The sequence below is a fragment of the Chiloscyllium plagiosum genome, unplaced genomic scaffold (assembly GCF_037043375.1).
Source record: "Chiloscyllium plagiosum isolate Xiang-an unplaced genomic scaffold, Cpla_swu_hap1 HiC_scaffold_43, whole genome shotgun sequence".
In the NCBI taxonomy this organism is placed as follows: domain Eukaryota; kingdom Metazoa; phylum Chordata; class Chondrichthyes; order Orectolobiformes; family Hemiscylliidae; genus Chiloscyllium; species Chiloscyllium plagiosum.
Window position 1 is genome coordinate 27,102,511 of NW_028270181.1, and position 22,757 is coordinate 27,125,267.

The 22,757-nt window shown below is 43.8% G+C and overlaps 1 protein-coding gene across 3 annotated transcripts in view; it reads right to left on the reverse strand.

Moving 5' to 3' along the window:
- Window positions 1-16,414, reverse strand: part of LOC122541761 (melanopsin-A) — a 77,014-nt gene extending 60,600 nt beyond the window's left edge. For 2 of the 3 annotated variants that reach the window (XM_043678708.2, XM_043678707.2), the window contains exon 1: window positions 16,199-16,413. In XM_043678708.2, coding sequence (XP_043534643.1) covers window positions 16,199-16,321 — 123 coding nt within the window. In that variant the 5' untranslated portion in view covers window positions 16,322-16,413. Of the gene's footprint in view, window positions 1-16,198 lie in introns of all 3 variants that reach the window. The other variant, XM_087982665.1, reaches the window with a different exon arrangement.
- Between the last annotated feature and the right edge of the window lie 6,343 nt (window positions 16,415-22,757).

The window sequence follows — 22,757 nt, forward strand, 5'->3', positions numbered from 1 at the left end:
GTTTTTTTTTCCCTAATACTGTAAACCTCCCAGTGAAACCAGCCTCTCTAACATTGTAAACTCTCCCACTGAAACCAGCCTAATACTCTAACACACACTGAAATCAGCCTCACTAATACTGTAAAGTCTCCCACTGAAACCAGCCTCTCTAATAATGTAAACTCTCTGACTGAAACCAACCTCTCTAATACTGTAAACTCTCCCACTGAAACCAGCCTAATACTGTATCTCTCGCACTGAAACCAGCCTAATACTCTAACACACACTGAAAACAGCCTCATTAATACTGTAAAGTCTCCCACTGAAACCAGCCTCTCTAGTAATGTAAACTCTCCGACTGAAACCAACCTCTCTAATACTGTAAACTCTCCCACTGAAACCAGCCTCTCTAATACTGTACCTCTCGCACTGAAACCAGCCCCTCTAATACTATACCTCTTGCACTGAAACCAGCCTCACTAATACTGTAAACTCTCCCACTGAAACCAGCCTAATACTGTAAACTCTCCTACTGAAACCAGCCTCTCTAATACTGTAAACTCTCCCAACGAACTAACCTCTCCAGTATTGTAAACTCTCCCACTGAAACCAGCCTAATACTGTAACTCTCCCACTGAAACCAGCCTCTCCAATTCTGTGAACTCTCCCACTGAAAGCAATCCAGTACTGTAAACTCTCCCACTGAAACCAGCCTCTCTAATACTGTAAACTCTCACACTCAACCCCATACTGTAAACTCTCCCACTGAAGCCAACCTCTCTAAAACTGTAACTCTCCCACTGAAACCAGCCTCTCGAATTCTGTAAACTCTCCCACTGAAAGCAATCTCTCCAAGTAAAGAGTAAACTCTCCAACTGAAAGCAGCCTCTCTAATATTGTAAACTCTCTCACTCAACCCCATACTGTAACTCTCCCACTGAAAACAGCCACTCCAATATTGCAATGCTCCCACTGAAACCAGCCTCTCTAATACTGTAACTCTCCCACTGAAAACAGACTAATACTGAAGACACTCCCACTGAAACCAGCTTCTCTAATACTGTAACTCTCCCACTGAAACCAGCCTCTGTAATACTGTAACTCTCCCACTGAAACCAGTGTAAACTCGCCAACTGACACCAACATAGTACTGTAACACTCCCACCGAAACCAGCCTCTCTAATACTGTAAACCCTCCCACTGAAACCAAACTAATACTGTAACTCTCCCACTGAAACCAGCCTCTCTAATACTGTAAACTCTCTCACTGAAACCAGCCTGTCAAATGCTGTAACTCTCCCACTGAAACCGGCCTCTCTAATACTGTGACTCTCTTATGAAACCAACCAAAACTGCAACCTCTCTCACTGAAAACAGCCACTGAAACCAAACTAATACTGTAACTCTCCCACTGAATCCAGCCTCTCCAATACTGTAAACTCCCCCAGTGAAACCAGCCTCTCTAATACTGTAACTCTCCCACTGAAAACAGCCTCTTCAATTCTGTAACACTCCCACTGAAACCAGCCTCTCTTATACAGGAACTCTCCCACTGAAACCAGCACCTCTAATACTGTAAACCCTCCCACTGAAACCAAACTAATACTGTAACTCTCCCACTGAAACCAGCCTCTCTAATACTGTAAACTCTCTCACTGAAACCAACCTGTCTAATGCTGTAACACTCCCACTGAAACCGGCCTCTCTAATACTGTGACTCTCTTATGAAACCAACTAAAACTGCAACCTCTCTCACTGAAAACAGCCACTGAAACCAAACTAATACTGTAACTCTCCCACTGAATCCAGCCTCTCCAATACTGTAAACTCCCCCAGTGAAACCAGCCTCTCTAATACTATAACTCTCCCACTGAAAACAGCCTCTCCAATTCTGTAACACTCCCACTGAAACCAGCCTCTCTAATACAGGAACTCTCCCACTGAAACCAGCCTCTCTGATACTGTAAATCCTCCCATGAAACCAGCTTAATACTGTAACTCTCCCACTGAAACCAGCCTCTCTAAAACTGTAAACTCTCACACTGAAACCAGTCTAACACTGTAAACTCGCCAACTGACACCAACATAGTACTGTAACACTCCCACCGAAACCAGCCTCTCTAATACTGTAATCCTCCCATGAAACCAGCCTAATACTGTAACTCTCCTACTGAAACCAGCCACTCCAACACTGTAAACTCTCCAACTGAAACCAGCCTGTCAAATACTGTAACTCTCCCACTGAACACAGCCTCTCTAATACTGTAACTCTCCCACTGAAACCAGCCTCTCCAATGTTGTAACTCTCCCACTGAAACCAGCCTCTCTAATACTGCAACTCTCCCACTGAAACCAGCCTCTCTAATACTGTAACTCTCCCACTGAAACCAGCCTCTCCAATGTTGTAACTCTCCCACTGACACCAGCCTCTCTAATACTGTAACTCTCCCACTGAAACCAGCCTCTCTAATACTGTAAACTCTCCCACTGAAACCAGCCTCTCTAATACTGTAAACTCTCCCACTGAAACCAGCCTCTCTAATACTGTAAACTCTCCCACTGAAACCAACCTCTCTAATACTGTAAACTCTCCCACTGAAACCAGCCTCTCTAATACTGTAATCTCTCCCACTCATACTGTAAACTCTCCCACTGAAACCAGCCTCTCTAATACTGTAACTCTCCCACTGAAACCGGCCTGTCAAATACTGTAACTCTCCCACTGAACCTAGCCTCTCTAATACTGTAACACTCCCACTGAAACCAGCCTCTCCAATGTTGTAACTCTCCCACTGAAACCAGCCTCTCTAGTACTGCAACTCTCCCACTGAAACCAGCCTCTCTAATACTGTAACTCTCCCACTGAAACCAGCCTCTCTAATACTGCAACTCTCCCACTGAAACCAGCCTCTCTAATACTGTAAACTCTCCCACTCAATCTCATACTGTAAACTCTCCCACTGAAACCAACCTCTCTAATGCTGTAACTCTCCCACTAAACCAGCCTCTCTAAGACTATAAACTCTCTCACTGAAACCAGCCTCTCTAATACTGTAACTCTCCCACTGAAACCGGCCTCCATAATACTGTAAGCTCTCCCACTGAAACCAGCCTCTCTGATACTGTAAACTCTCCCACTCAACCACATAGTGTAAACTCTCCCACTGAAACCAGCTTCCCTAATACTGTATCTCTCCCACCGAAACCAGCCAACACTGCAACCTCTCCAACTGTGTAAGCTCTCCCACTGAAACCGGCCTCCCTAATACTGTAAACTCTACCAATGAAACCAGCCTCTCTGATACTGTAAACTCTCCCACTCAACCACATAGTGTAAACTCTCCCATTGAAACCAACCTCTCTAATACTGTATCTCTCCCACTGAAACTAGCATCTCTAATACTGTAACTCTCCCACTGAAACCAGTCTAACACTGTAAACTCGCCAACTGAAACCAGCCTAATACTACAACTCTCCCAATGAAACCAGCCTCTCTAATACTGTAAACCCTCCCACTGAAACCAGTCTAAGACTGTAAACTCACCAATTGAAACCAGCCTAATACTGCAACTCTCCCACTGAAACCAGTTTCTCTAATACTGTAAACTCTCCCACTGAAAACAGCCTCTCCAATTCTGGAACTCTCCCGTTGAAACCAGCCTGTCAAATACCATAACTCTCCCACTGAAACCAACCTCTCTAATACTGTGACTCTCTTACTGAAATCAACTAACACTGCAACTTCTCCAACTGTGTAAGCTCACACAATGAAACGTGCCTCTCTAATACTGTAACTCTCCCACTGAAACCAGCCTAATACTGTAACTCTCCCACTGAAACCTGCCTAATACTGTAACTCTCCTACTGAAACCAGGCAACACTGCTACCTCTCCAACTGTGTAAGCTCTCCCACTGAATCCAACCTCTCTAATACTGTAACTCTCCCACTGAAAGCAGACTAATACTGTAAACTCTCCCACTGAAACCAGCCTCTGTAATACTGCAACTCTCCCACTGACACCAGCCTTTCTAATACTGTAACTCTCCCACTGAAACCAGCCTCTCTAATACTGTAAACTCTCCCACAGAAACCAGCTTCTCTAATACTGTAACTCTCCCACTGAAACCAACCTAACACTGTACATCTCCCACTGAAACCAGCCTCTCCAATACTGTAAACTCCCCCAGTGAAACCAGCCTCTCTAATACTGTAACTCTTCCACTGAAAACAGCCTCTCCAATTCTGTAACTCTCCCACTGAAACCAGCCTCTCTAATACTATAACTCTCCCACTGAAACCAGCTTCCCTAATACTGTAACTCTCCCACTGAAACCAGCCAACACTGCAACCTCTCCAACTGTGTAAGCTCTCCCACTGAAACCAGCCTCTCTAATACTGTAACTCTCCCACTGAAACCAGTCTAACACTGTAAACTCGCCAACTGAAACCAGCCTAATACTGCAACTCTCCCAATGAAACCAGCCTCTCTAATACTGTAACTCTCCCACTGAAACCAGCCTAATACTGTAACTCTCCCACTGAAACCAGGCAACACTGCTACCTCTCCAACTGTGTAAGTTCTCCCACTGAATCCAACCTCTCTAATAGTGCAACTCTCCCACTGAAAGCAGACTAATACTGTAAACTCTCCCACTGAAACCAGCCTCCCTAATACTGCAACTCTCCCACTGAAACCAGCCTCTATAATACTGTAAACTCTTCCATAGAAACCAGCTTCTCTAATACTGTAAACTCTCCCACTGAATCCAACCTAATACTGTAACTCTCCCACTGAAACCAGCCTCTCCAATACTGTAAACTCCCCCAGTGAAACCAGCCTCTCTAATACTGTAACTCTCCCACTGAAAGCAGCCTCTCCAATTCTGTAACTCTCCCACTGAAACCAGCCACTCCAACACTGTAACTCTCCCACTGAAACCAGCCTCGCTAATACTGTAACTCTCCCACTGAAAACAGCCTCTCCAATTCTGGAACTCTCCCACTGAAACCAGCATCTCTAATACTGTAAAGCTTCCCACTGAAACCAGTCTAAGACTGTAAACTCACCACCTGAAACCAGCCTAATACTGGAACTCTCCCACTGAAACCAGTTTCTCTAATACTGTAAACTCTCCCACTGAAAACAGCCTTTGTAATACTGTAACTCTCCCGTTGAAACCAGCCTGTCTAATACTGTAACTCTCCCACTGAAACCAGCCTCTCTAATACTGTGACTCTCTTACTGAAATCAACCAACACTGCAACTTCTCCAACTGTGTAAGCTCACACAATGAAACGTGCCTCTCTAATACTGTAACTCTCCCACTGAAACCAGGCAACACTGCTACCTCTCCAACTGTGTAAGTTCTCCCACTGAATCCAACCTCTCTAATAGTGTAACTCTCCCACTGAAAGCAGACTAATACTGTAAACTCTCCCACTGAAACCAGCCTCCCTAATACTGCAACTCTCCCACTGAAACCAGCCTCTATAATACTGTAAACTCTTCCATAGAAACCAGCTTCTCTAATACTGTAAACTCTCCCACTGAAACCAACCTAATACTATAACTCTCCCACTGAAACCAGCCTCTCCAATACTGTAAACTCCCCCAGTGAAACCAGCCTCTCTAATACTGTAACTCTCCCACTGAAAGCAGCCTCTCCAATTCTGTAACTCTCCCACTGAAACCAGCCACTCCAACACTGTAACTCTCCCACTGAAACCAGCCTCGCTAATACTGTAACTCTCCCACTGAAAACAGCCTCTCCAATTCTGGAACTCTCCCACTGAAACCAGCATCTCTAATACTGTAAACCTTCCCACTGAAACCAGTCTAAGACTGTAAACTCACCACCTGAAACCAGCCTAATACTGCAACTCTCCCACTGAAACCAGTTTCTCTAATACTGTAAACTCTCCCACTGAAAACAGCCTTTGTAATACTGTAACTCTCCCGTTGAAACCAGCCTGTCTAATACTGTAACTCTCCCACTGAAACCAGCCTGTCTAATACTGTAAGCTCTCCCACTGAAACCAGCCTAATGCTGTAACTCTCCCACTGAAACCAGGCAACACTGCAACCTCTCCAACTGTGTAAGCTCTCCCACTGAATCCAACCTCTCTAATACTGTAACTCTCCCACTGAAAGCAGACTAATACTGTAAACTCTCCCACTGAAACCAGCCTCTGTAATACTGCAACTCTCCCACTGACACCAGCCTTTCTAATACTGTAACTCTCCCACTGAAACCAGCCTCTCTAATACGGTAAACTCTCCCACAGAAACCAGCTTCTCTAATACTGTAACTCTCCCACTGAAACCAACCTAATACTGTACATCTCCCACTGAAACCAGCCTCTCTAATACTGTAACTCTCCCACTGAAAACAGCCTCTGTAATACTGCAACTCTCCCACTGACACCAGCCTCTCTAATACTGTAACTCTCCCACTGAAACCAGCCTCTCTAATATTGTAAACTCTCCCACAGAAACCAGCTTCTCTAATACTGTAACTCTCCCACTGAAACCAACCTAATACTGTACATCTCCCACTGAAACCAGCCTCTCCAATACTGTAAATTCCCGCAGTGAAACCATCCTCTCTAATACTGTAACTCTCCCACTGAAAACAACCTCTCCAATTCTGTAACTCTCCCACTGAAACCAGCCTCTCTAATACTGTAACTCTCCCACTGAAACCAGCCTCTCTAAGTGGGCGGCACGGTGGCACAGTGGTTAGCACTGCTGCCTCACAGCGCCAGAGACCCAGGTTCAATTCCCGCCTCAGGCGACTGACTGTGTGGAGTTTGCACGTTCTCCCCGTGTTCGCGTGGGATTCCTCCGGGTGCTCCGGTTTCCTCCCACAGTCCAAAGATGTTCAGGTCAGGTGAATTGGCCATGCTAAATTGCCCGTAGTGTTAAGTAAGGGGTAAATGTAGGGATATGGGTGGGTTGCGCTTCGGCGGGTCGGTATGGACTTGTTGAGCCGTAGGGCCTGTTTCCACACTGTAATGTAATGTAAAAATCTAATACTGTGACTCTCTTACTGTAATACTGCAAGTCTCCCACTGAAACAAGCCTCTCTAATACTGTAAATGCTCAACACTGAAACCAACATAATACTGTAAACTCTCCCACTGAAACTAGCCTCTCTAATACTGTAAACTCTCCCACGGAAACCAGCCTCTCTAATACTGTAAACTCTCCCACTGAAACCAGCCTATCCAACACTGTAATTCTGCCACTGAAACCAGCCTCCCAAAGCCTGGAACTAGCCCACTGAAACAAGCCTATCCAACACTGTAAACTCTCCAACTGAAACCAGCCTATCTAATATTGTAATTCTCCCACTGAAATTAGCCTAATACTGTAAACTCTCCCATTGAAACCAGCCTCTGTAATACTGTAACTCTCCCATTGAAACCAGCCTCTCTAATACCGTAAACGCTCCCACTGAAACCAGCCTCTCTAATACCGTAAAAGCTCCCACTGAAACCAGCCTCTCTCATACCGTAAACGCTCCCACTGAAACCAGCCTCTCTAAGACCGTAAACGCTCCCACTGAAACCAGCCTCTCTAATACCGTAAACGCTCCCACTGAAGCCAGCCTCGCTGATAGTGCAACTCTCGCACTGAAACCAACCTAATACTGTAAACTCTCCCACTGACACCAATCTAATACTGTAAATTCTCCCACTGAAACCTGCCTCTTCAGTACTGCAAACTCTTCCACTGAAACCAGACTAATACTGTAACTCTCCCACTGAAACCAGTCTAACACTGTAAGCTCACCAACTGAAACCAGCCTAATACTGCAACTCTCCCACTGAAACCAGCCTCTCTAATACTGTAACTCTCCCACTGAAACCAGTCTAACACTGTAAGCTCACCAACTGAAACCAGCCTAATACTGCAACTCTCCTACTGAAACCAGGCAACACTGCTACCTCTCCAACTGTGTAAGCTCTCCCACTGAATCCAACCTCTCTAATACTGTAACTCTCCCACTGAAAGCAGACTAATACTGTAAACTCTCCCACTGAAACCAGCCTCTGTAATACTGCAACTCTCCCACTGACACCAGCCTTTCTAATACTGTAACTCTCCCACTGAAACCAGCCTCTCTAATACTGTAAACTCTCCCACAGAAACCAGCTTCTCTAATACTGTAACTCTCCCACTGAAACCAACCTAACACTGTACATCTCCCACTGAAACCAGCCTCTCCAATACTGTAAACTCCCCCAGTGAAACCAGCCTCTCTAATACTGTAACTCTTCCACTGAAAACAGCCTCTCCAATTCTGTAACTCTCCCACTGAAACCAGCCTCTCTAATACTATAACTCTCCCACTGAAACCAGCTTCCCTAATACTGTAACTCTCCCACTGAAACCAGCCAACACTGCAACCTCTCCAACTGTGTAAGCTCTCCCACTGAAACCAGCCTCTCTAATACTGTAACTCTCCCACTGAAACCAGTCTAACACTGTAAACTCGCCAACTGAAACCAGCCTAATACTGCAACTCTCCCAATGAAACCAGCCTCTCTAATACTGTAACTCTCCCACTGAAACCAGCCTAATACTGTAACTCTCCCACTGAAACCAGGCAACACTGCTACCTCTCCAACTGTGTAAGTTCTCCCACTGAATCCAACCTCTCTAATAGTGCAACTCTCCCACTGAAAGCAGACTAATACTGTAAACTCTCCCACTGAAACCAGCCTCCCTAATACTGCAACTCTCCCACTGAAACCAGCCTCTATAATACTGTAAACTCTTCCATAGAAACCAGCTTCTCTAATACTGTAAACTCTCCCACTGAATCCAACCTAATACTGTAACTCTCCCACTGAAACCAGCCTCTCCAATACTGTAAACTCCCCCAGTGAAACCAGCCTCTCTAATACTGTAACTCTCCCACTGAAAGCAGCCTCTCCAATTCTGTAACTCTCCCACTGAAACCAGCCACTCCAACACTGTAACTCTCCCACTGAAACCAGCCTCGCTAATACTGTAACTCTCCCACTGAAAACAGCCTCTCCAATTCTGGAACTCTCCCACTGAAACCAGCATCTCTAATACTGTAAAGCTTCCCACTGAAACCAGTCTAAGACTGTAAACTCACCACCTGAAACCAGCCTAATACTGGAACTCTCCCACTGAAACCAGTTTCTCTAATACTGTAAACTCTCCCACTGAAAACAGCCTTTGTAATACTGTAACTCTCCCGTTGAAACCAGCCTGTCTAATACTGTAACTCTCCCACTGAAACCAGCCTCTCTAATACTGTGACTCTCTTACTGAAATCAACCAACACTGCAACTTCTCCAACTGTGTAAGCTCACACAATGAAACGTGCCTCTCTAATACTGTAACTCTCCCACTGAAACCAGCCTAATACTGTAACTCTCCCACTGAAACCAGGCAACACTGCTACCTCTCCAACTGTGTAAGTTCTCCCACTGAATCCAACCTCTCTAATAGTGTAACTCTCCCACTGAAAGCAGACTAATACTGTAAACTCTCCCACTGAAACCAGCCTCCCTAATACTGCAACTCTCCCACTGAAACCAGCCTCTATAATACTGTAAACTCTTCCATAGAAACCAGCTTCTCTAATACTGTAAACTCTCCCACTGAAACCAACCTAATACTATAACTCTCCCACTGAAACCAGCCTCTCCAATACTGTAAACTCCCCCAGTGAAACCAGCCTCTCTAATACTGTAACTCTCCCACTGAAAGCAGCCTCTCCAATTCTGTAACTCTCCCACTGAAACCAGCCACTCCAACACTGTAACTCTCCCACTGAAACCAGCCTCGCTAATACTGTAACTCTCCCACTGAAAACAGCCTCTCCAATTCTGGAACTCTCCCACTGAAACCAGCATCTCTAATACTGTAAACCTTCCCACTGAAACCAGTCTAAGACTGTAAACTCACCACCTGAAACCAGCCTAATACTGCAACTCTCCCACTGAAACCAGTTTCTCTAATACTGTAAACTCTCCCACTGAAAACAGCCTTTGTAATACTGTAACTCTCCCGTTGAAACCAGCCTGTCTAATACTGTAACTCTCCCACTGAAACCAGCCTGTCTAATACTGTAAGCTCTCCCACTGAAACCAGCCTAATGCTGTAACTCTCCCACTGAAACCAGGCAACACTGCAACCTCTCCAACTGTGTAAGCTCTCCCACTGAATCCAACCTCTCTAATACTGTAACTCTCCCACTGAAAGCAGACTAATACTGTAAACTCTCCCACTGAAACCAGCCTCTGTAATACTGCAACTCTCCCACTGACACCAGCCTTTCTAATACTGTAACTCTCCCACTGAAACCAGCCTCTCTAATACGGTAAACTCTCCCACAGAAACCAGCTTCTCTAATACTGTAACTCTCCCACTGAAACCAACCTAATACTGTACATCTCCCACTGAAACCAGCCTCTCTAATACTGTAACTCTCCCACTGAAAACAGCCTCTGTAATACTGCAACTCTCCCACTGACACCAGCCTCTCTAATACTGTAACTCTCCCACTGAAACCAGCCTCTCTAATATTGTAAACTCTCCCACAGAAACCAGCTTCTCTAATACTGTAACTCTCCCACTGAAACCAACCTAATACTGTACATCTCCCACTGAAACCAGCCTCTCCAATACTGTAAATTCCCGCAGTGAAACCATCCTCTCTAATACTGTAACTCTCCCACTGAAAACAACCTCTCCAATTCTGTAACTCTCCCACTGAAACCAGCCTCTCTAATACTGTAACTCTCCCACTGAAACCAGCCTCTCTAAGTGGGCGGCACGGTGGCACAGTGGTTAGCACTGCTGCCTCACAGCGCCAGAGACCCAGGTTCAATTCCCGCCTCAGGCGACTGACTGTGTGGAGTTTGCACGTTCTCCCCGTGTTCGCGTGGGATTCCTCCGGGTGCTCCGGTTTCCTCCCACAGTCCAAAGATGTTCAGGTCAGGTGAATTGGCCATGCTAAATTGCCCGTAGTGTTAAGTAAGGGGTAAATGTAGGGATATGGGTGGGTTGCGCTTCGGCGGGTCGGTATGGACTTGTTGAGCCGTAGGGCCTGTTTCCACACTGTAATGTAATGTAAAAATCTAATACTGTGACTCTCTTACTGTAATACTGCAAGTCTCCCACTGAAACAAGCCTCTCTAATACTGTAAATGCTCAACACTGAAACCAACATAATACTGTAAACTCTCCCACTGAAACTAGCCTCTCTAATACTGTAAACTCTCCCACGGAAACCAGCCTCTCTAATACTGTAAACTCTCCCACTGAAACCAGCCTATCCAACACTGTAATTCTGCCACTGAAACCAGCCTCCCAAAGCCTGGAACTAGCCCACTGAAACAAGCCTATCCAACACTGTAAACTCTCCAACTGAAACCAGCCTATCTAATATTGTAATTCTCCCACTGAAATTAGCCTAATACTGTAAACTCTCCCATTGAAACCAGCCTCTGTAATACTGTAACTCTCCCATTGAAACCAGCCTCTCTAATACCGTAAACGCTCCCACTGAAACCAGCCTCTCTAATACCGTAAAAGCTCCCACTGAAACCAGCCTCTCTCATACCGTAAACGCTCCCACTGAAACCAGCCTCTCTAAGACCGTAAACGCTCCCACTGAAACCAGCCTCTCTAATACCGTAAACGCTCCCACTGAAGCCAGCCTCGCTGATAGTGCAACTCTCGCACTGAAACCAACCTAATACTGTAAACTCTCCCACTGACACCAATCTAATACTGTAAATTCTCCCACTGAAACCTGCCTCTTCAGTACTGCAAACTCTTCCACTGAAACCAGACTAATACTGTAACTCTCCCACTGAAACCAGTCTAACACTGTAAGCTCACCAACTGAAACCAGCCTAATACTGCAACTCTCCCACTGAAACCAGCCTCTCTAATACTGTAACTCTCCCACTGAAACCAGTCTAACACTGTAAGCTCACCAACTGAAACCAGCCTAATACTGCAACTCTCCCACAGAAACCAGCTTCTCTAATACTGTAACTCTCCCACTGAAACCAACCTAACACTGTACATCTCCCACTGAAACCAGCCTCTCCAATACTGTAAACTCCCCCAGTGAAACCAGCCTCTCTAATACTGTAACTCTCCCACTGAAACCAGCCTCTATAATACTGTAAACTCCCCCAGTGAAACCAGCCTCTCCAATTCTGTAACTCTCCCACTGAAACCAGCCTCGCTAATACTATAACTCTCCCACTGAAACCAGCCTCTTCAGTACTGCAAACTCTTCCACTGAAACCAGACTAATACTGTAACTCTCCCACTGAAACCAGTCTAACACTGTAAGCTCACCAACTGAAACCAGCCTAATACTGCAACTCTCCCACTGAAACCAGCCTCTCTAATACTGTAACTCTCCCACTGAAACCAGTCTAACACTGTAAGCTCACCAACTGAAACCAGCCTAATACTGCAACTCTCCCACAGAAACCAGCTTCTCTAATACTGTAACTCTCCCACTGAAACCAACCTAACACTGTACATCTCCCACTGAAACCAGCCTCTCCAATACTGTAAACTCCCCCAGTGAAACCAGCCTCTCCAATTCTGTAACTCTCCCACTGAAACCAGCCTCGCTAATACTATAACTCTCCCACTGAAACCAGCTTCCCTAATACTGTAACTCTCCCACTGAAACCAGCCTCCCTAATACTGTAAACTCTCCCACTGAAACCAGCCTCCCTAATACTGCAACTCTCCCACTGAAACCAGCCTCTATAATACTGTAAACTCTTCCATAGAAACCAGCTTCTCTAATACTGTAACTCTCCCACTGAAAACAGCCTCTCCAATTCTGTAACTCTCCCACTGAAACCAGCCTCTCTAATACTGTAACTCTCCCACTGAAACCAGCCTCTCCAATACTGTAACTCTCCCACTGAAAACAGCCTCTCCAATTCTGGAACTCTCCCACTGAAACCAGCATCTCTAATACTGTAAACCTTCCCACTGAAACCAGTCTAAGACTGTAAACCCGCCACCTGAAACCAGCCGAATACTGCAACTCTCCCACTGAAACCAGTTTCTCTAATACTGTAAACTCTCCCACTGAAAACAGCCTTTGTAATACTGTAACTCTCCCGTTGAAACCAGCCTGTCTAATACTGTAACTCTCCCACTGAAACCAGCCTGTCTAATACTGTAAGCTCTCCCACTGAAACCAGCCTAATGCTGTAACTCTCCCACTGAAACCAGGCAACACTGCTACCTCTCCAACTGTGTAAGCTCTCCCACTGAATCCAACCTCTCTAATTCTGTAACTCTCCCACTGAAAGCAGACTAATACTGTAAACTCTCCTACTGAAACCAGCCTCTGTAATACTGCAACTCTCCCACTGACACCAGCCTCTCTAATACTGTAACTCTCCCACTGAAACCAGCCTCTCTAATACTGTAAACTCTCCCACAGAAACCAGCTTCTCTAATACTGTAACTCTCCCACTGAAACCAACCTAATACTATACATCTCCCACTGAAACCAGCCTCTCTAATACTGTTAACTCTCACACTGAAACCAGCCACTCCAACACTGTAAACTCTCCAACTGAAACCAGCCTGTCAAATACTGTAACTCTCCCACTGAACCCAGCCTCTCTAATACTGTAACTCTCCCACTGAAACCAGCTTCTCTAATACTGTAAACTCTCCCACTGAAACCAGCCTCTCTGATACTGTAAACTCTCCCACTCAACCACATACTGTAAACTCTCCCATTGAAACCAACCTCTCTAATACTGTAACTCTCCCACTGAAACCAGCCAACACTGCATCCTCTCCAACTGTGTAAGCTCTCCCACTGAAACCAGCCTCTCTAATACTGTAACTCTCCCACTGAAACTAGTCTAACACTGTAAACTCGCCAACTGAAACCAGCCTAATACTGCAACTCTCCCAATGAAACCAGCCTCTCTAATACTGTAAACCCTCCCACTGAAACCAGTCTAAGACTGTAAACTCACCAATTGAAACCAGCCTAATACTGCAACTCTCCCACTGAAACAAGCTTCTCTAATACTGTAAACTCTCCCACTGAAAACAGCCTTTTTAATACTGTAACTCTCCTGTTGAAACCAGCCTGTCTAATACCATAACTTTCCCACTGAAACCAGCCTCTCTAATACTGTGACTCTCTTACTGAAACCAACCAACACTGCAACTTCTCCAACTCACACAATTAAACGTGCCTCTCTAATACTGTAACTCTCCCACTGAAACCAGCCTAATACTGTAACTCTCCCACTGAAACCAGGCAACACTGCTACCTCTCCAACTGTGTAAGCTCTCCCACTGAATCCAACCTAATAGTGTAACTCTCCCACTGAAAGCAGACTAATACTGTAAACTCTCCCACTGAAACCAGCCTCCCTAATACTGCAACTCTCCCACTGAAACCAGCCTCTCCAATACTGTAAACTCTTCCATAGAAACCAGCTTCTCTAATACTGTAACTCTCCCACTGAAAACAGCCTCTCCAATTCTGTAACTCTCCCACTGAAAACAGCCTCTCCAATTCTGGAACTCTCCCACTGACACCAGCATCTCTAATACTGTAAACCTTCCCACTGAAACCAGTCTAAGACTGTAAACTCGCCACCTGAAACCAGCCTAATACTGCAACTCTCCTGTTGAAACCAGCCTGTCTAATACTGTAACTCTCCCACTGAAACCAGCCTCGCTTATAGTGCAACTCTCGCACTGAAACCAACCTAATACTGTAAACTCTCCCACTGACACCAATCTAATACTGTAAATTCTCCCACTGAAACCTGCCTCTCCAGTACTGCAAACTCTTCCACTGAAACCAGACTAATACTGTAACTCTCCCACTGAAACCAGTCTAACACTGTAAACTCACCAACTGAAACCATCCTAATACTGCAACTCTCCCACTGAAACCAGCCTCTCTAATACTGTAACTCTCCCACTGAAACCATCCTAATACTGTAACTCTCCCTCTAAAAACCAGCCTCTCTAATACTGTAAACTCTCCCACTGAAACCAGCCTTTCTAATTCTGTAACTCTGACTGAAACCAGCCTAATACTGTAAACCCTCCCATTGAAACCAACCTCTCTAATACTGTAACTCTCCCACTGAAACCAGCCTCATACTGTAAACTCTCCCACTGAAACTGTAAACTCTCCCAATGTAGCCGATAGTTCTAGACCGAAGTCCATCTCTACAGTTCTCCTTTTGCAGCTAATGCTGTGTGTGAGCTGTACATAATCCCCAGCTGTTCCAATCGTAAATCTCACTCTATCTCACTAAGTTTGCTACTAGGGGCAATTATTCCCAGCATTTCCTTCTTCCTTCAATCCAGAAAAAAAGTCCTTTCTGCGATCGATTTCAATTTATTAAACTTTCAACTTGAAATGTTTACTTTCTGATCCTGAATTCATGGTTTTGAACTTTAACGAAAAGTGTGTTCTGCCTGGAACCTATTCATTGATATTTGAGGCATTGTGAGAATGCCGACTTTGCAGGTTTCAGTTTGTCTGAGCTGCTCTCGGAGGGGATAAATAAAGAAGGGTCAGTCACTGTGGGGGAATCATCATTGGTTTAAAACGAATGTGGAGAGAAAAGCGACGAGGGGAGAGATTATAGTGAGTGAAAATTGACAGAGAGAAAGACTTGTGAACAAACAGAGAGGCAAAATGATTCCTGGATCAGAAAATCGTCTGAAACTGAAAGATAGAAACGAGGCGAACTAAGTAAATAAACTGTCTCAACCAAGCGGATTCAGTGTACCAGGTGAGAAAGTAGTGGGAGTTTCGTGAAGATGACAAGCTGAAAGTTCAGACCAAACCCTCGGCACCTGCGATATGTGAAATATCTGGAATTGACAGTTTTTTAAAGGAAAGAAAACTTCTGTTTTCAATTTGTCTGGAGCTTGCAATTTGCTGTCGCTTTGGGCAGGGACTGAGCTACAGAGAAAAGTATCACATTCCGACGGGAACAAAGTGTCCACAAGGTTAGCGACCAGGCTGAAAGAGAATGGAAAGTTAAACCTTTTCTGAATCAGTGACAGCGCAGAGATTCCAGGCAGGCAGCACAGTGTGTGAAATGCTGCAGAGATACATATTGTGTACGGTACACAAGGGACAGAGGGAGAGAGAGATGGACAAAAAGGGCGCAGGGACAGCTCCCTACCGTCACTCTGGCTTGGGGCAGGTCGACCATTTCCAGGGCTCCTGCAGATTCATTCGAGACAGTCCTGGTGCAGTTTCCAGCTTCCTGACATTGTTCCAGTCTCCGGACGCCGAGGCCATTCATCCTTCACCACTTACCCTGTCTCACCAGCTTGGACAGTGCTCGAGAAACCTAGCGACTGCAAGTAAGAGGATGTTGCGGCGTTGGCAAACTGGTCCCTGGCTATTTTGAACAAAATTGTGGGAGGGAAAGAAGAGTCACATTGACTCAAATCTGAGAGGGGTGGGGGGTAGCTCTTTAGAGAGCTACAAGAAAAACAACATTTGGATGCACGTGGATGGTAATGTGCAGGTCTCCCGACGTCAATGCAAGACAGGAAATATAGATGGTTAAGAGTCAAAAAGTAGTGGAGGATAGTTACTGTTCAGAATGGCAGGTAGAAAATAACCTTCTACAGATTTATATTTGAATCATTGCTCCTATTCATCATAATAAGATTGACTTGGATGTGTTTCACTCTCCCTTTCCCAGCTCTAATTTATCAAAATAATTACACGACCACTGTTCTGCTGAATTTCACAAAGTGGTCTCTTCACCCTTCCTGATATTGTCACGGGGAACCTGTGCAGCTGGGGACAACCTTCCCGGCCCATGGCACAGTTTTGCAGATGATACTGAATGTGGGGACATGGAGGATGCTGGGGAGGAGACTTTAGGGGGACACTGATGGGCAGGTGGAATGGGCAGGCACGGAACCCATGAAATTGAACACAGATATGTGCGAAGGGAGACGCTTTGGTGAAAAAGCATGAAATGAGGCAATAAAAAATGATTTATGTAATTGTAAAGGAATTTGGGAACAGCAAGATCTGTATGTGGAAGAAACATAGCAAGATTTACAGCAAGATTTCTTCTCTAAGGTGAAAAGAAGCATAAATGACTTGAGGAAAAAGTTTTTTTTCGTACAGTGAGTGGTCTGTTATGCACTCCCTGATAGAGGCTGGAGGCTGGTTCAACTGAGGCTTTCAAAGGGGAATTAGATACCTGAAAAAGAAGAATGTGCAGGTTGTGGGGATAAGACAGGATAATGGCACAAATGAAATGTTCATTCAAAGAGCCAGGCCAAATGGCCTACTTCTGTATTGTAACAACTGTGTGATTCAGGAGAATATTCTACAGCAAAGTGTACTGGTAGCTTTTTGAGCTCTTGCTTTCTAGCCCTGTGCGTGATACTGTCTCAAGTACATCCAAATCCTTTTTAAACACAATGCACTTAGAATCATAGAATCCTTATCGAGTGGAAGCAGGCCACTTGGCCCAGTGAGTCCACACTAACCCTCCAAAGAGCATCCCACCTGGACCTCCTTCCCCAGACCTGTAACTCTGCATTTCCTATGGCTAATCCACCTAGCCTGCACATCCCCGGACACTTTGGGCAATTTAGCATGTCCAAACCACCTAACCTACACATTTTTGGACTGTGGGAGAAAACTGGAGCACCGGAGGAAACCCACGCAGATGCAGGGAGAATGTGCAAACTCCACACAGAGTCACCTGAGGGTGGAGTCAAACTTCGATCCCTGGTACTGTGAGGCAACAGTGCTAGCCACTGTGCCACACTTCTGTTTCCATTTTCTCTTCAACCACTCAGCCAATAAAGGAAAGCATCTCATATGCTTTCTTGATCACCTTAACTGTTTGTCATGCTGCCTTCAGAAATCTGTACATGTACACTCCAAGATTCCCTACTTTCTCAATTTCTCTGTATCCTACTATTTATTGTATATTTCTTTGTCTTGTTGGCTTTTGCAAGTACACGACCTCACACTCCTCTCAGTTGAATTCCATTTAACACTTTTTTCCCCATCTTCCCATCTTCTTTCTGTTGATATCCTTTTGCCATCTACAGTAATTTTTCTCACTTTCAACTGCAAGGCAATTCTTCACATTGTCTACAAAATTCTTATAATGTCTCCCGTATGTAAATCTAAACAATTACTATATATTATAAAGAATGAGTCCTGTGGAATCCCAACGGAAACGGCCTTCCAGTCTAAAAACATGCATTAATCATTAAACTTCCAGCTACTGTGTCAATTTACGATCTTTTTGCCGGTGTCACTTGGACTCCGTGCACTGCTAGTTTTTTTTGGACCTTGTCAAAATCCTTACTAAATTCAATGTTGATCGCATCATGCCTCAGTGGAACTGATTGGATAGTCCTACCAATGAACAAGGACAAGCCTGATGGGCCAAATGGTCTCCTTCTGGGCCAAATGGTCTCCTTCTGGGAATTATCAGTTGTGAACCAATGATTCTTTCATTTCTACACATCAGCAAACATGTTTAATGGGCTGACAATCTTGTTTTAACTCAGCATTAAAAGCTATAAAAGCAGATTAGACCAAGCTTGCCATTAATTTGATTTAATTGCAGAGTAGTTAGTTTTGTTATGTGAATAATGCATTAATTTCTTATCCATTTCTCCATGCATATATTTTGATCCGTTTACAGAATCATAGATTCACAGAATTGTTACAGCCCAGTAGGAGGCCATTTGGCCCATTGTGTCTGCACTGGCTATCTCAAAGAGCAACTACCATTCTCCCACATTCTCCTAGAAACTCTGTACTTTTTGGATTCCTTTTTGAAAAACTCACTTGAATCTGCTTCACTACACTCTCAGGAGCACTGCAAACCTTAATCACGCACTGTATTTTCCTTGTATCACTACTGCTTTTCTTATTAATTATTTTTAACCTGTGCCCCGTCATTGTTGATACTTTCACAAGTGGAAACCATTTCTCCCTATTTATATTGCCCATGTCTCTCATGAGTTTGAAGACTTCAAACAGATCTCCTCTTAGCAATTTCTTCCAAAGGAAAAGATTCTCGACTTCTCCAATCCCTCATCTCTGGAACCATTCTCATCAATTGCCCTTGTTTCAGGGCCTTTTTAAACACACTTGCACCAATCATTGATTTATCAGTGTACAGGGTTGTGAGTGGGTTTTGTTCTGGAGTCTACTTGCAAGTTGGTTTATACACAAGTCAAAACACAGTGCAGGACAATGTAAAACAGTCAGTTGTAAGTACAGGAAATGTTTTTATGTTGGTTCTTTAAAATTACACTCCTGAACGGGATTGCATTCATAAGTACGAGCATTCATAAATCGGATGTTGGTAAATTGGAATAGAAGAGAATTATGTTTATTGGGGACCTCCTCTACTTGTTTCCATGTGTTGAGGACTCTTTGTATCATCCTCACTACTTGACTTGCCACCTGTTTTTGTGTCATCTGTAAACATAGTACATTCACTTTTCTCATCTAATTGTATGGAGTACTGCATTTAATTTTGAATGTCAGGAAGGATATACTCGCCTTCAAGTAGGTCCAGCACAGACAAACCATAATTAGACTGAGAGTTCTTGAGTTAAATTGCAAGGCTAAATTGCATGGGTTAAGCTTGTATATAGGAGATTGAGGAGTGATCGGATTAGGAAATGTAAAACTTTATTTTAGAAAAAGAGGGTAAATACATGAAACTATTTTGGTTGTGGTGGAAATCAAGAACAAGGGGCCATCATCTTAAATTAAAGCTGGATTGCTGGACAGCAAACTTAGGAAACACATCTTCACACAAAACATCTTGAATTTCTTCCCAAAAAAGTTGTGGATATTGAGAGAATTGGAGTTTTCAAGACTCAGGTTGATAGACGTTCATTATGTCAGGCCATCTAAGGATACTGAAGAAAAGCAGCAACATGAAGTTGAAGTGGATCAGTTTTAATTGAGTTGAATGGCAGAGCAGACTGGAGAAGCTGAATGACCTATTCCTGCTCCTACATTGTTGCATCTTTCAGTTCCTTAAGATTCTATAAATGGTCGTCTGAAAAACAGCAACTCCCTCAGTACTGAGATGTCACACCAGATTATGTGGCAAAATTTCTGGAGGGGAGCTTCAACTCAAGACTTCTGACTCAGAGAAGAAAGTCAGCCATAGCAGCCAGGCAATAATAAACTCTATTTTTGGGTGTTAACTTCGTGAGCAAATAAAAATATTCTGAACATGCACATTGACAACATTTTAGCAATATTTGAAATATCTAATACGTATCTCTCATATGAACAATACAGTCATATTACACCAGTATCTATCATGAAAAAAGGTACTGGATTCCATTCTTAAGTAGGCAATAGCAGGATACTGAGAAAATCATAGTGTTCAGATAGTGCCAACATGGATTTGTGAAAAGAAAGTTGGTTTTGAACCAATCTATTTCAATTTATTTTCATGAAATAACATGCACAGTGAATGGGGGAGCCAGTAAATGTGATGTGCTTAAGATTTCTGTAAGCAGTTCATTAGATGCCACATCAAAAATGATTGCACAAGATAAGAGCATATAATATAGTGATTGACATATTGGCATGGAGAGAGGATTGCTTGGCTAATAGGAGGCAAAAAATAGAGATAAATAGGTTATTTTCAAGTTGGTCGTTACAACTAGTGGAATGCCACAGGGATCAGTGCTGGATTATCAATTATTTACAATCTATATCAATTGTCTGGATAAGGGGACCAAATGTATTGCAGTTAAATTTACCAATATCACAAATATGTGTATGAAAGGAGATGTCAAGGAGAGGGTCTGCATATGGATATGGACAGGTTACGTGAGTGTGTGAGATTTAGTATGAGTAAATGTGAACCTTTCAATTTTGGCACAAAGAGTAGAAAAGCAGTATAATATTTAAATGGAGAGAGATTACAGAACTCAGTGGGAAAGAGGGATCTGGGCTCTGGTACATTGTAATGATTGAAAAAAAGGACCAGGTGAATCCCATTGACTATGAGATCCTTGTTTGGGGCTGTCAGGGATCCCAGGCTGACAGATATAAACAAGAGATTCAGACAGTCTCTGAGAGACTGGCTCTGAGCTGGCTAGTCAGAGCCCATGTGTTGTGCACATGTCAATAAAAGGTGACTTGGTGATGGGATACCAGCCTCTGTGCAGTTATTTCATACATGAATGGCATAACATTAATATGCTGGTGCAGCAAGTCATTAGGAAGGTGAATGTAATGTTGGTGTTTATTGTAAGGGGAATGGAATATAAAAATAGAGAAATTCTATCGCAGCTACACAGGCTGATGAGACAACTACAGATGTGTACACCATATCTTGACAATGTACAGTTTTAGTTTTCTTATTTGAAAAAAAAGCCATTGATAGAAGATTAAGATTAGATTACTTACAGTGTGGAAACAGGCCCTTCGCCCCGCCGAAGCGCAACCCAGCCATACCCCTACGTTTACCCCTTACCTAACACTATGGGCAATTTAACATGGCCAATTCACCTGACCTGCACATCTTTGGACTGTGGGAGAAAACCGGAGCACACGGAGGAAACCCACACAGACACTGGGAGAACGTGCAAACTCCACACAGTTAGTCATCTGAGGCGGGAATTGAACCCGGGTCTCTGGCTCTGTGAGGCAGCAGTGCTAACCACTGTGCTACCATGCCGCCCATTAACTTGACTTGTTGCTGGGAAGAAAGGCTTATCTTATGAAGAAAAGATGTACAAGTTAAACATTTATCTGTTGGAGTTTAGAAGAATGAGAGGTGACCTTATTGAAACATATAAGATCCTGAGGGGATTTGAGAGTGAATACCAGGAGGATGTTTCCTCTTGTGGGGAGACTAAAACCCGGGAAATCGTTGAAGGTAAGGACATCTTTTTTTCATTAAAGGTAATATTTATTTAAGGCAGACATAAGGAATATTTTGTTTCTCTCAGAGTGTCACCAGAGTGTAGAATTCCCTTGCTGAGAATGTACTGGAGCTGGGTATTTAAATTTTATCAAGGCTGCATGAGATGGATCTTTGACAGACAAGGAAGTCAGGAGTTACCGGAGGTAGACAGTAGTATGGCATTGAGATCACAAACAGACCAGCCAGGTTATTTTGAATGGTGAGGCAGGCTCAGAGGAATGAATGACGCAAAAACAGAGAATGTTGTAGAAACTCAGCAGGTTTGGCAGCATCAATGAAGAGAGAAACAGAACTAACACTTTCGAGTCCAATGAATGTTTATTCAGAATTAGACAGTCTCAGAACGTTAACTCTGTTTCTCTCTCTCTCTCCAAACATGCTGAGATTATCCAGCACTTTCTATTTTTATTTCAGATTTCCAGCATCCACAATACTTTGATTTTATTTGGGTGGATGGCCTACTCCTGCTCATAAGTCCCATGTTCCTAGCAATAACCAGTGTGTTTCCCTTTAAAAACTTCGCCACATGTGGAGAATCCTTTAAAACAGTTGAAAATGGGCTTGTAATGAAAAAAATACAATTCTGGTTCAGACACTGGAAAGTTTTGTTTATGTCTTTAATTTAAATATTTAATGTGAATTCTGCAGTTTTAATGAGGTTGAGTCATTAAGTGTGCAGTAATTTTGCACCTGCTCAATCAGTGGAGTTAAACGCAACGTTATCTTGCAGTGTGATTGTGATTTTAACAAGCTTGAATACTGATAATAACAATGTAAA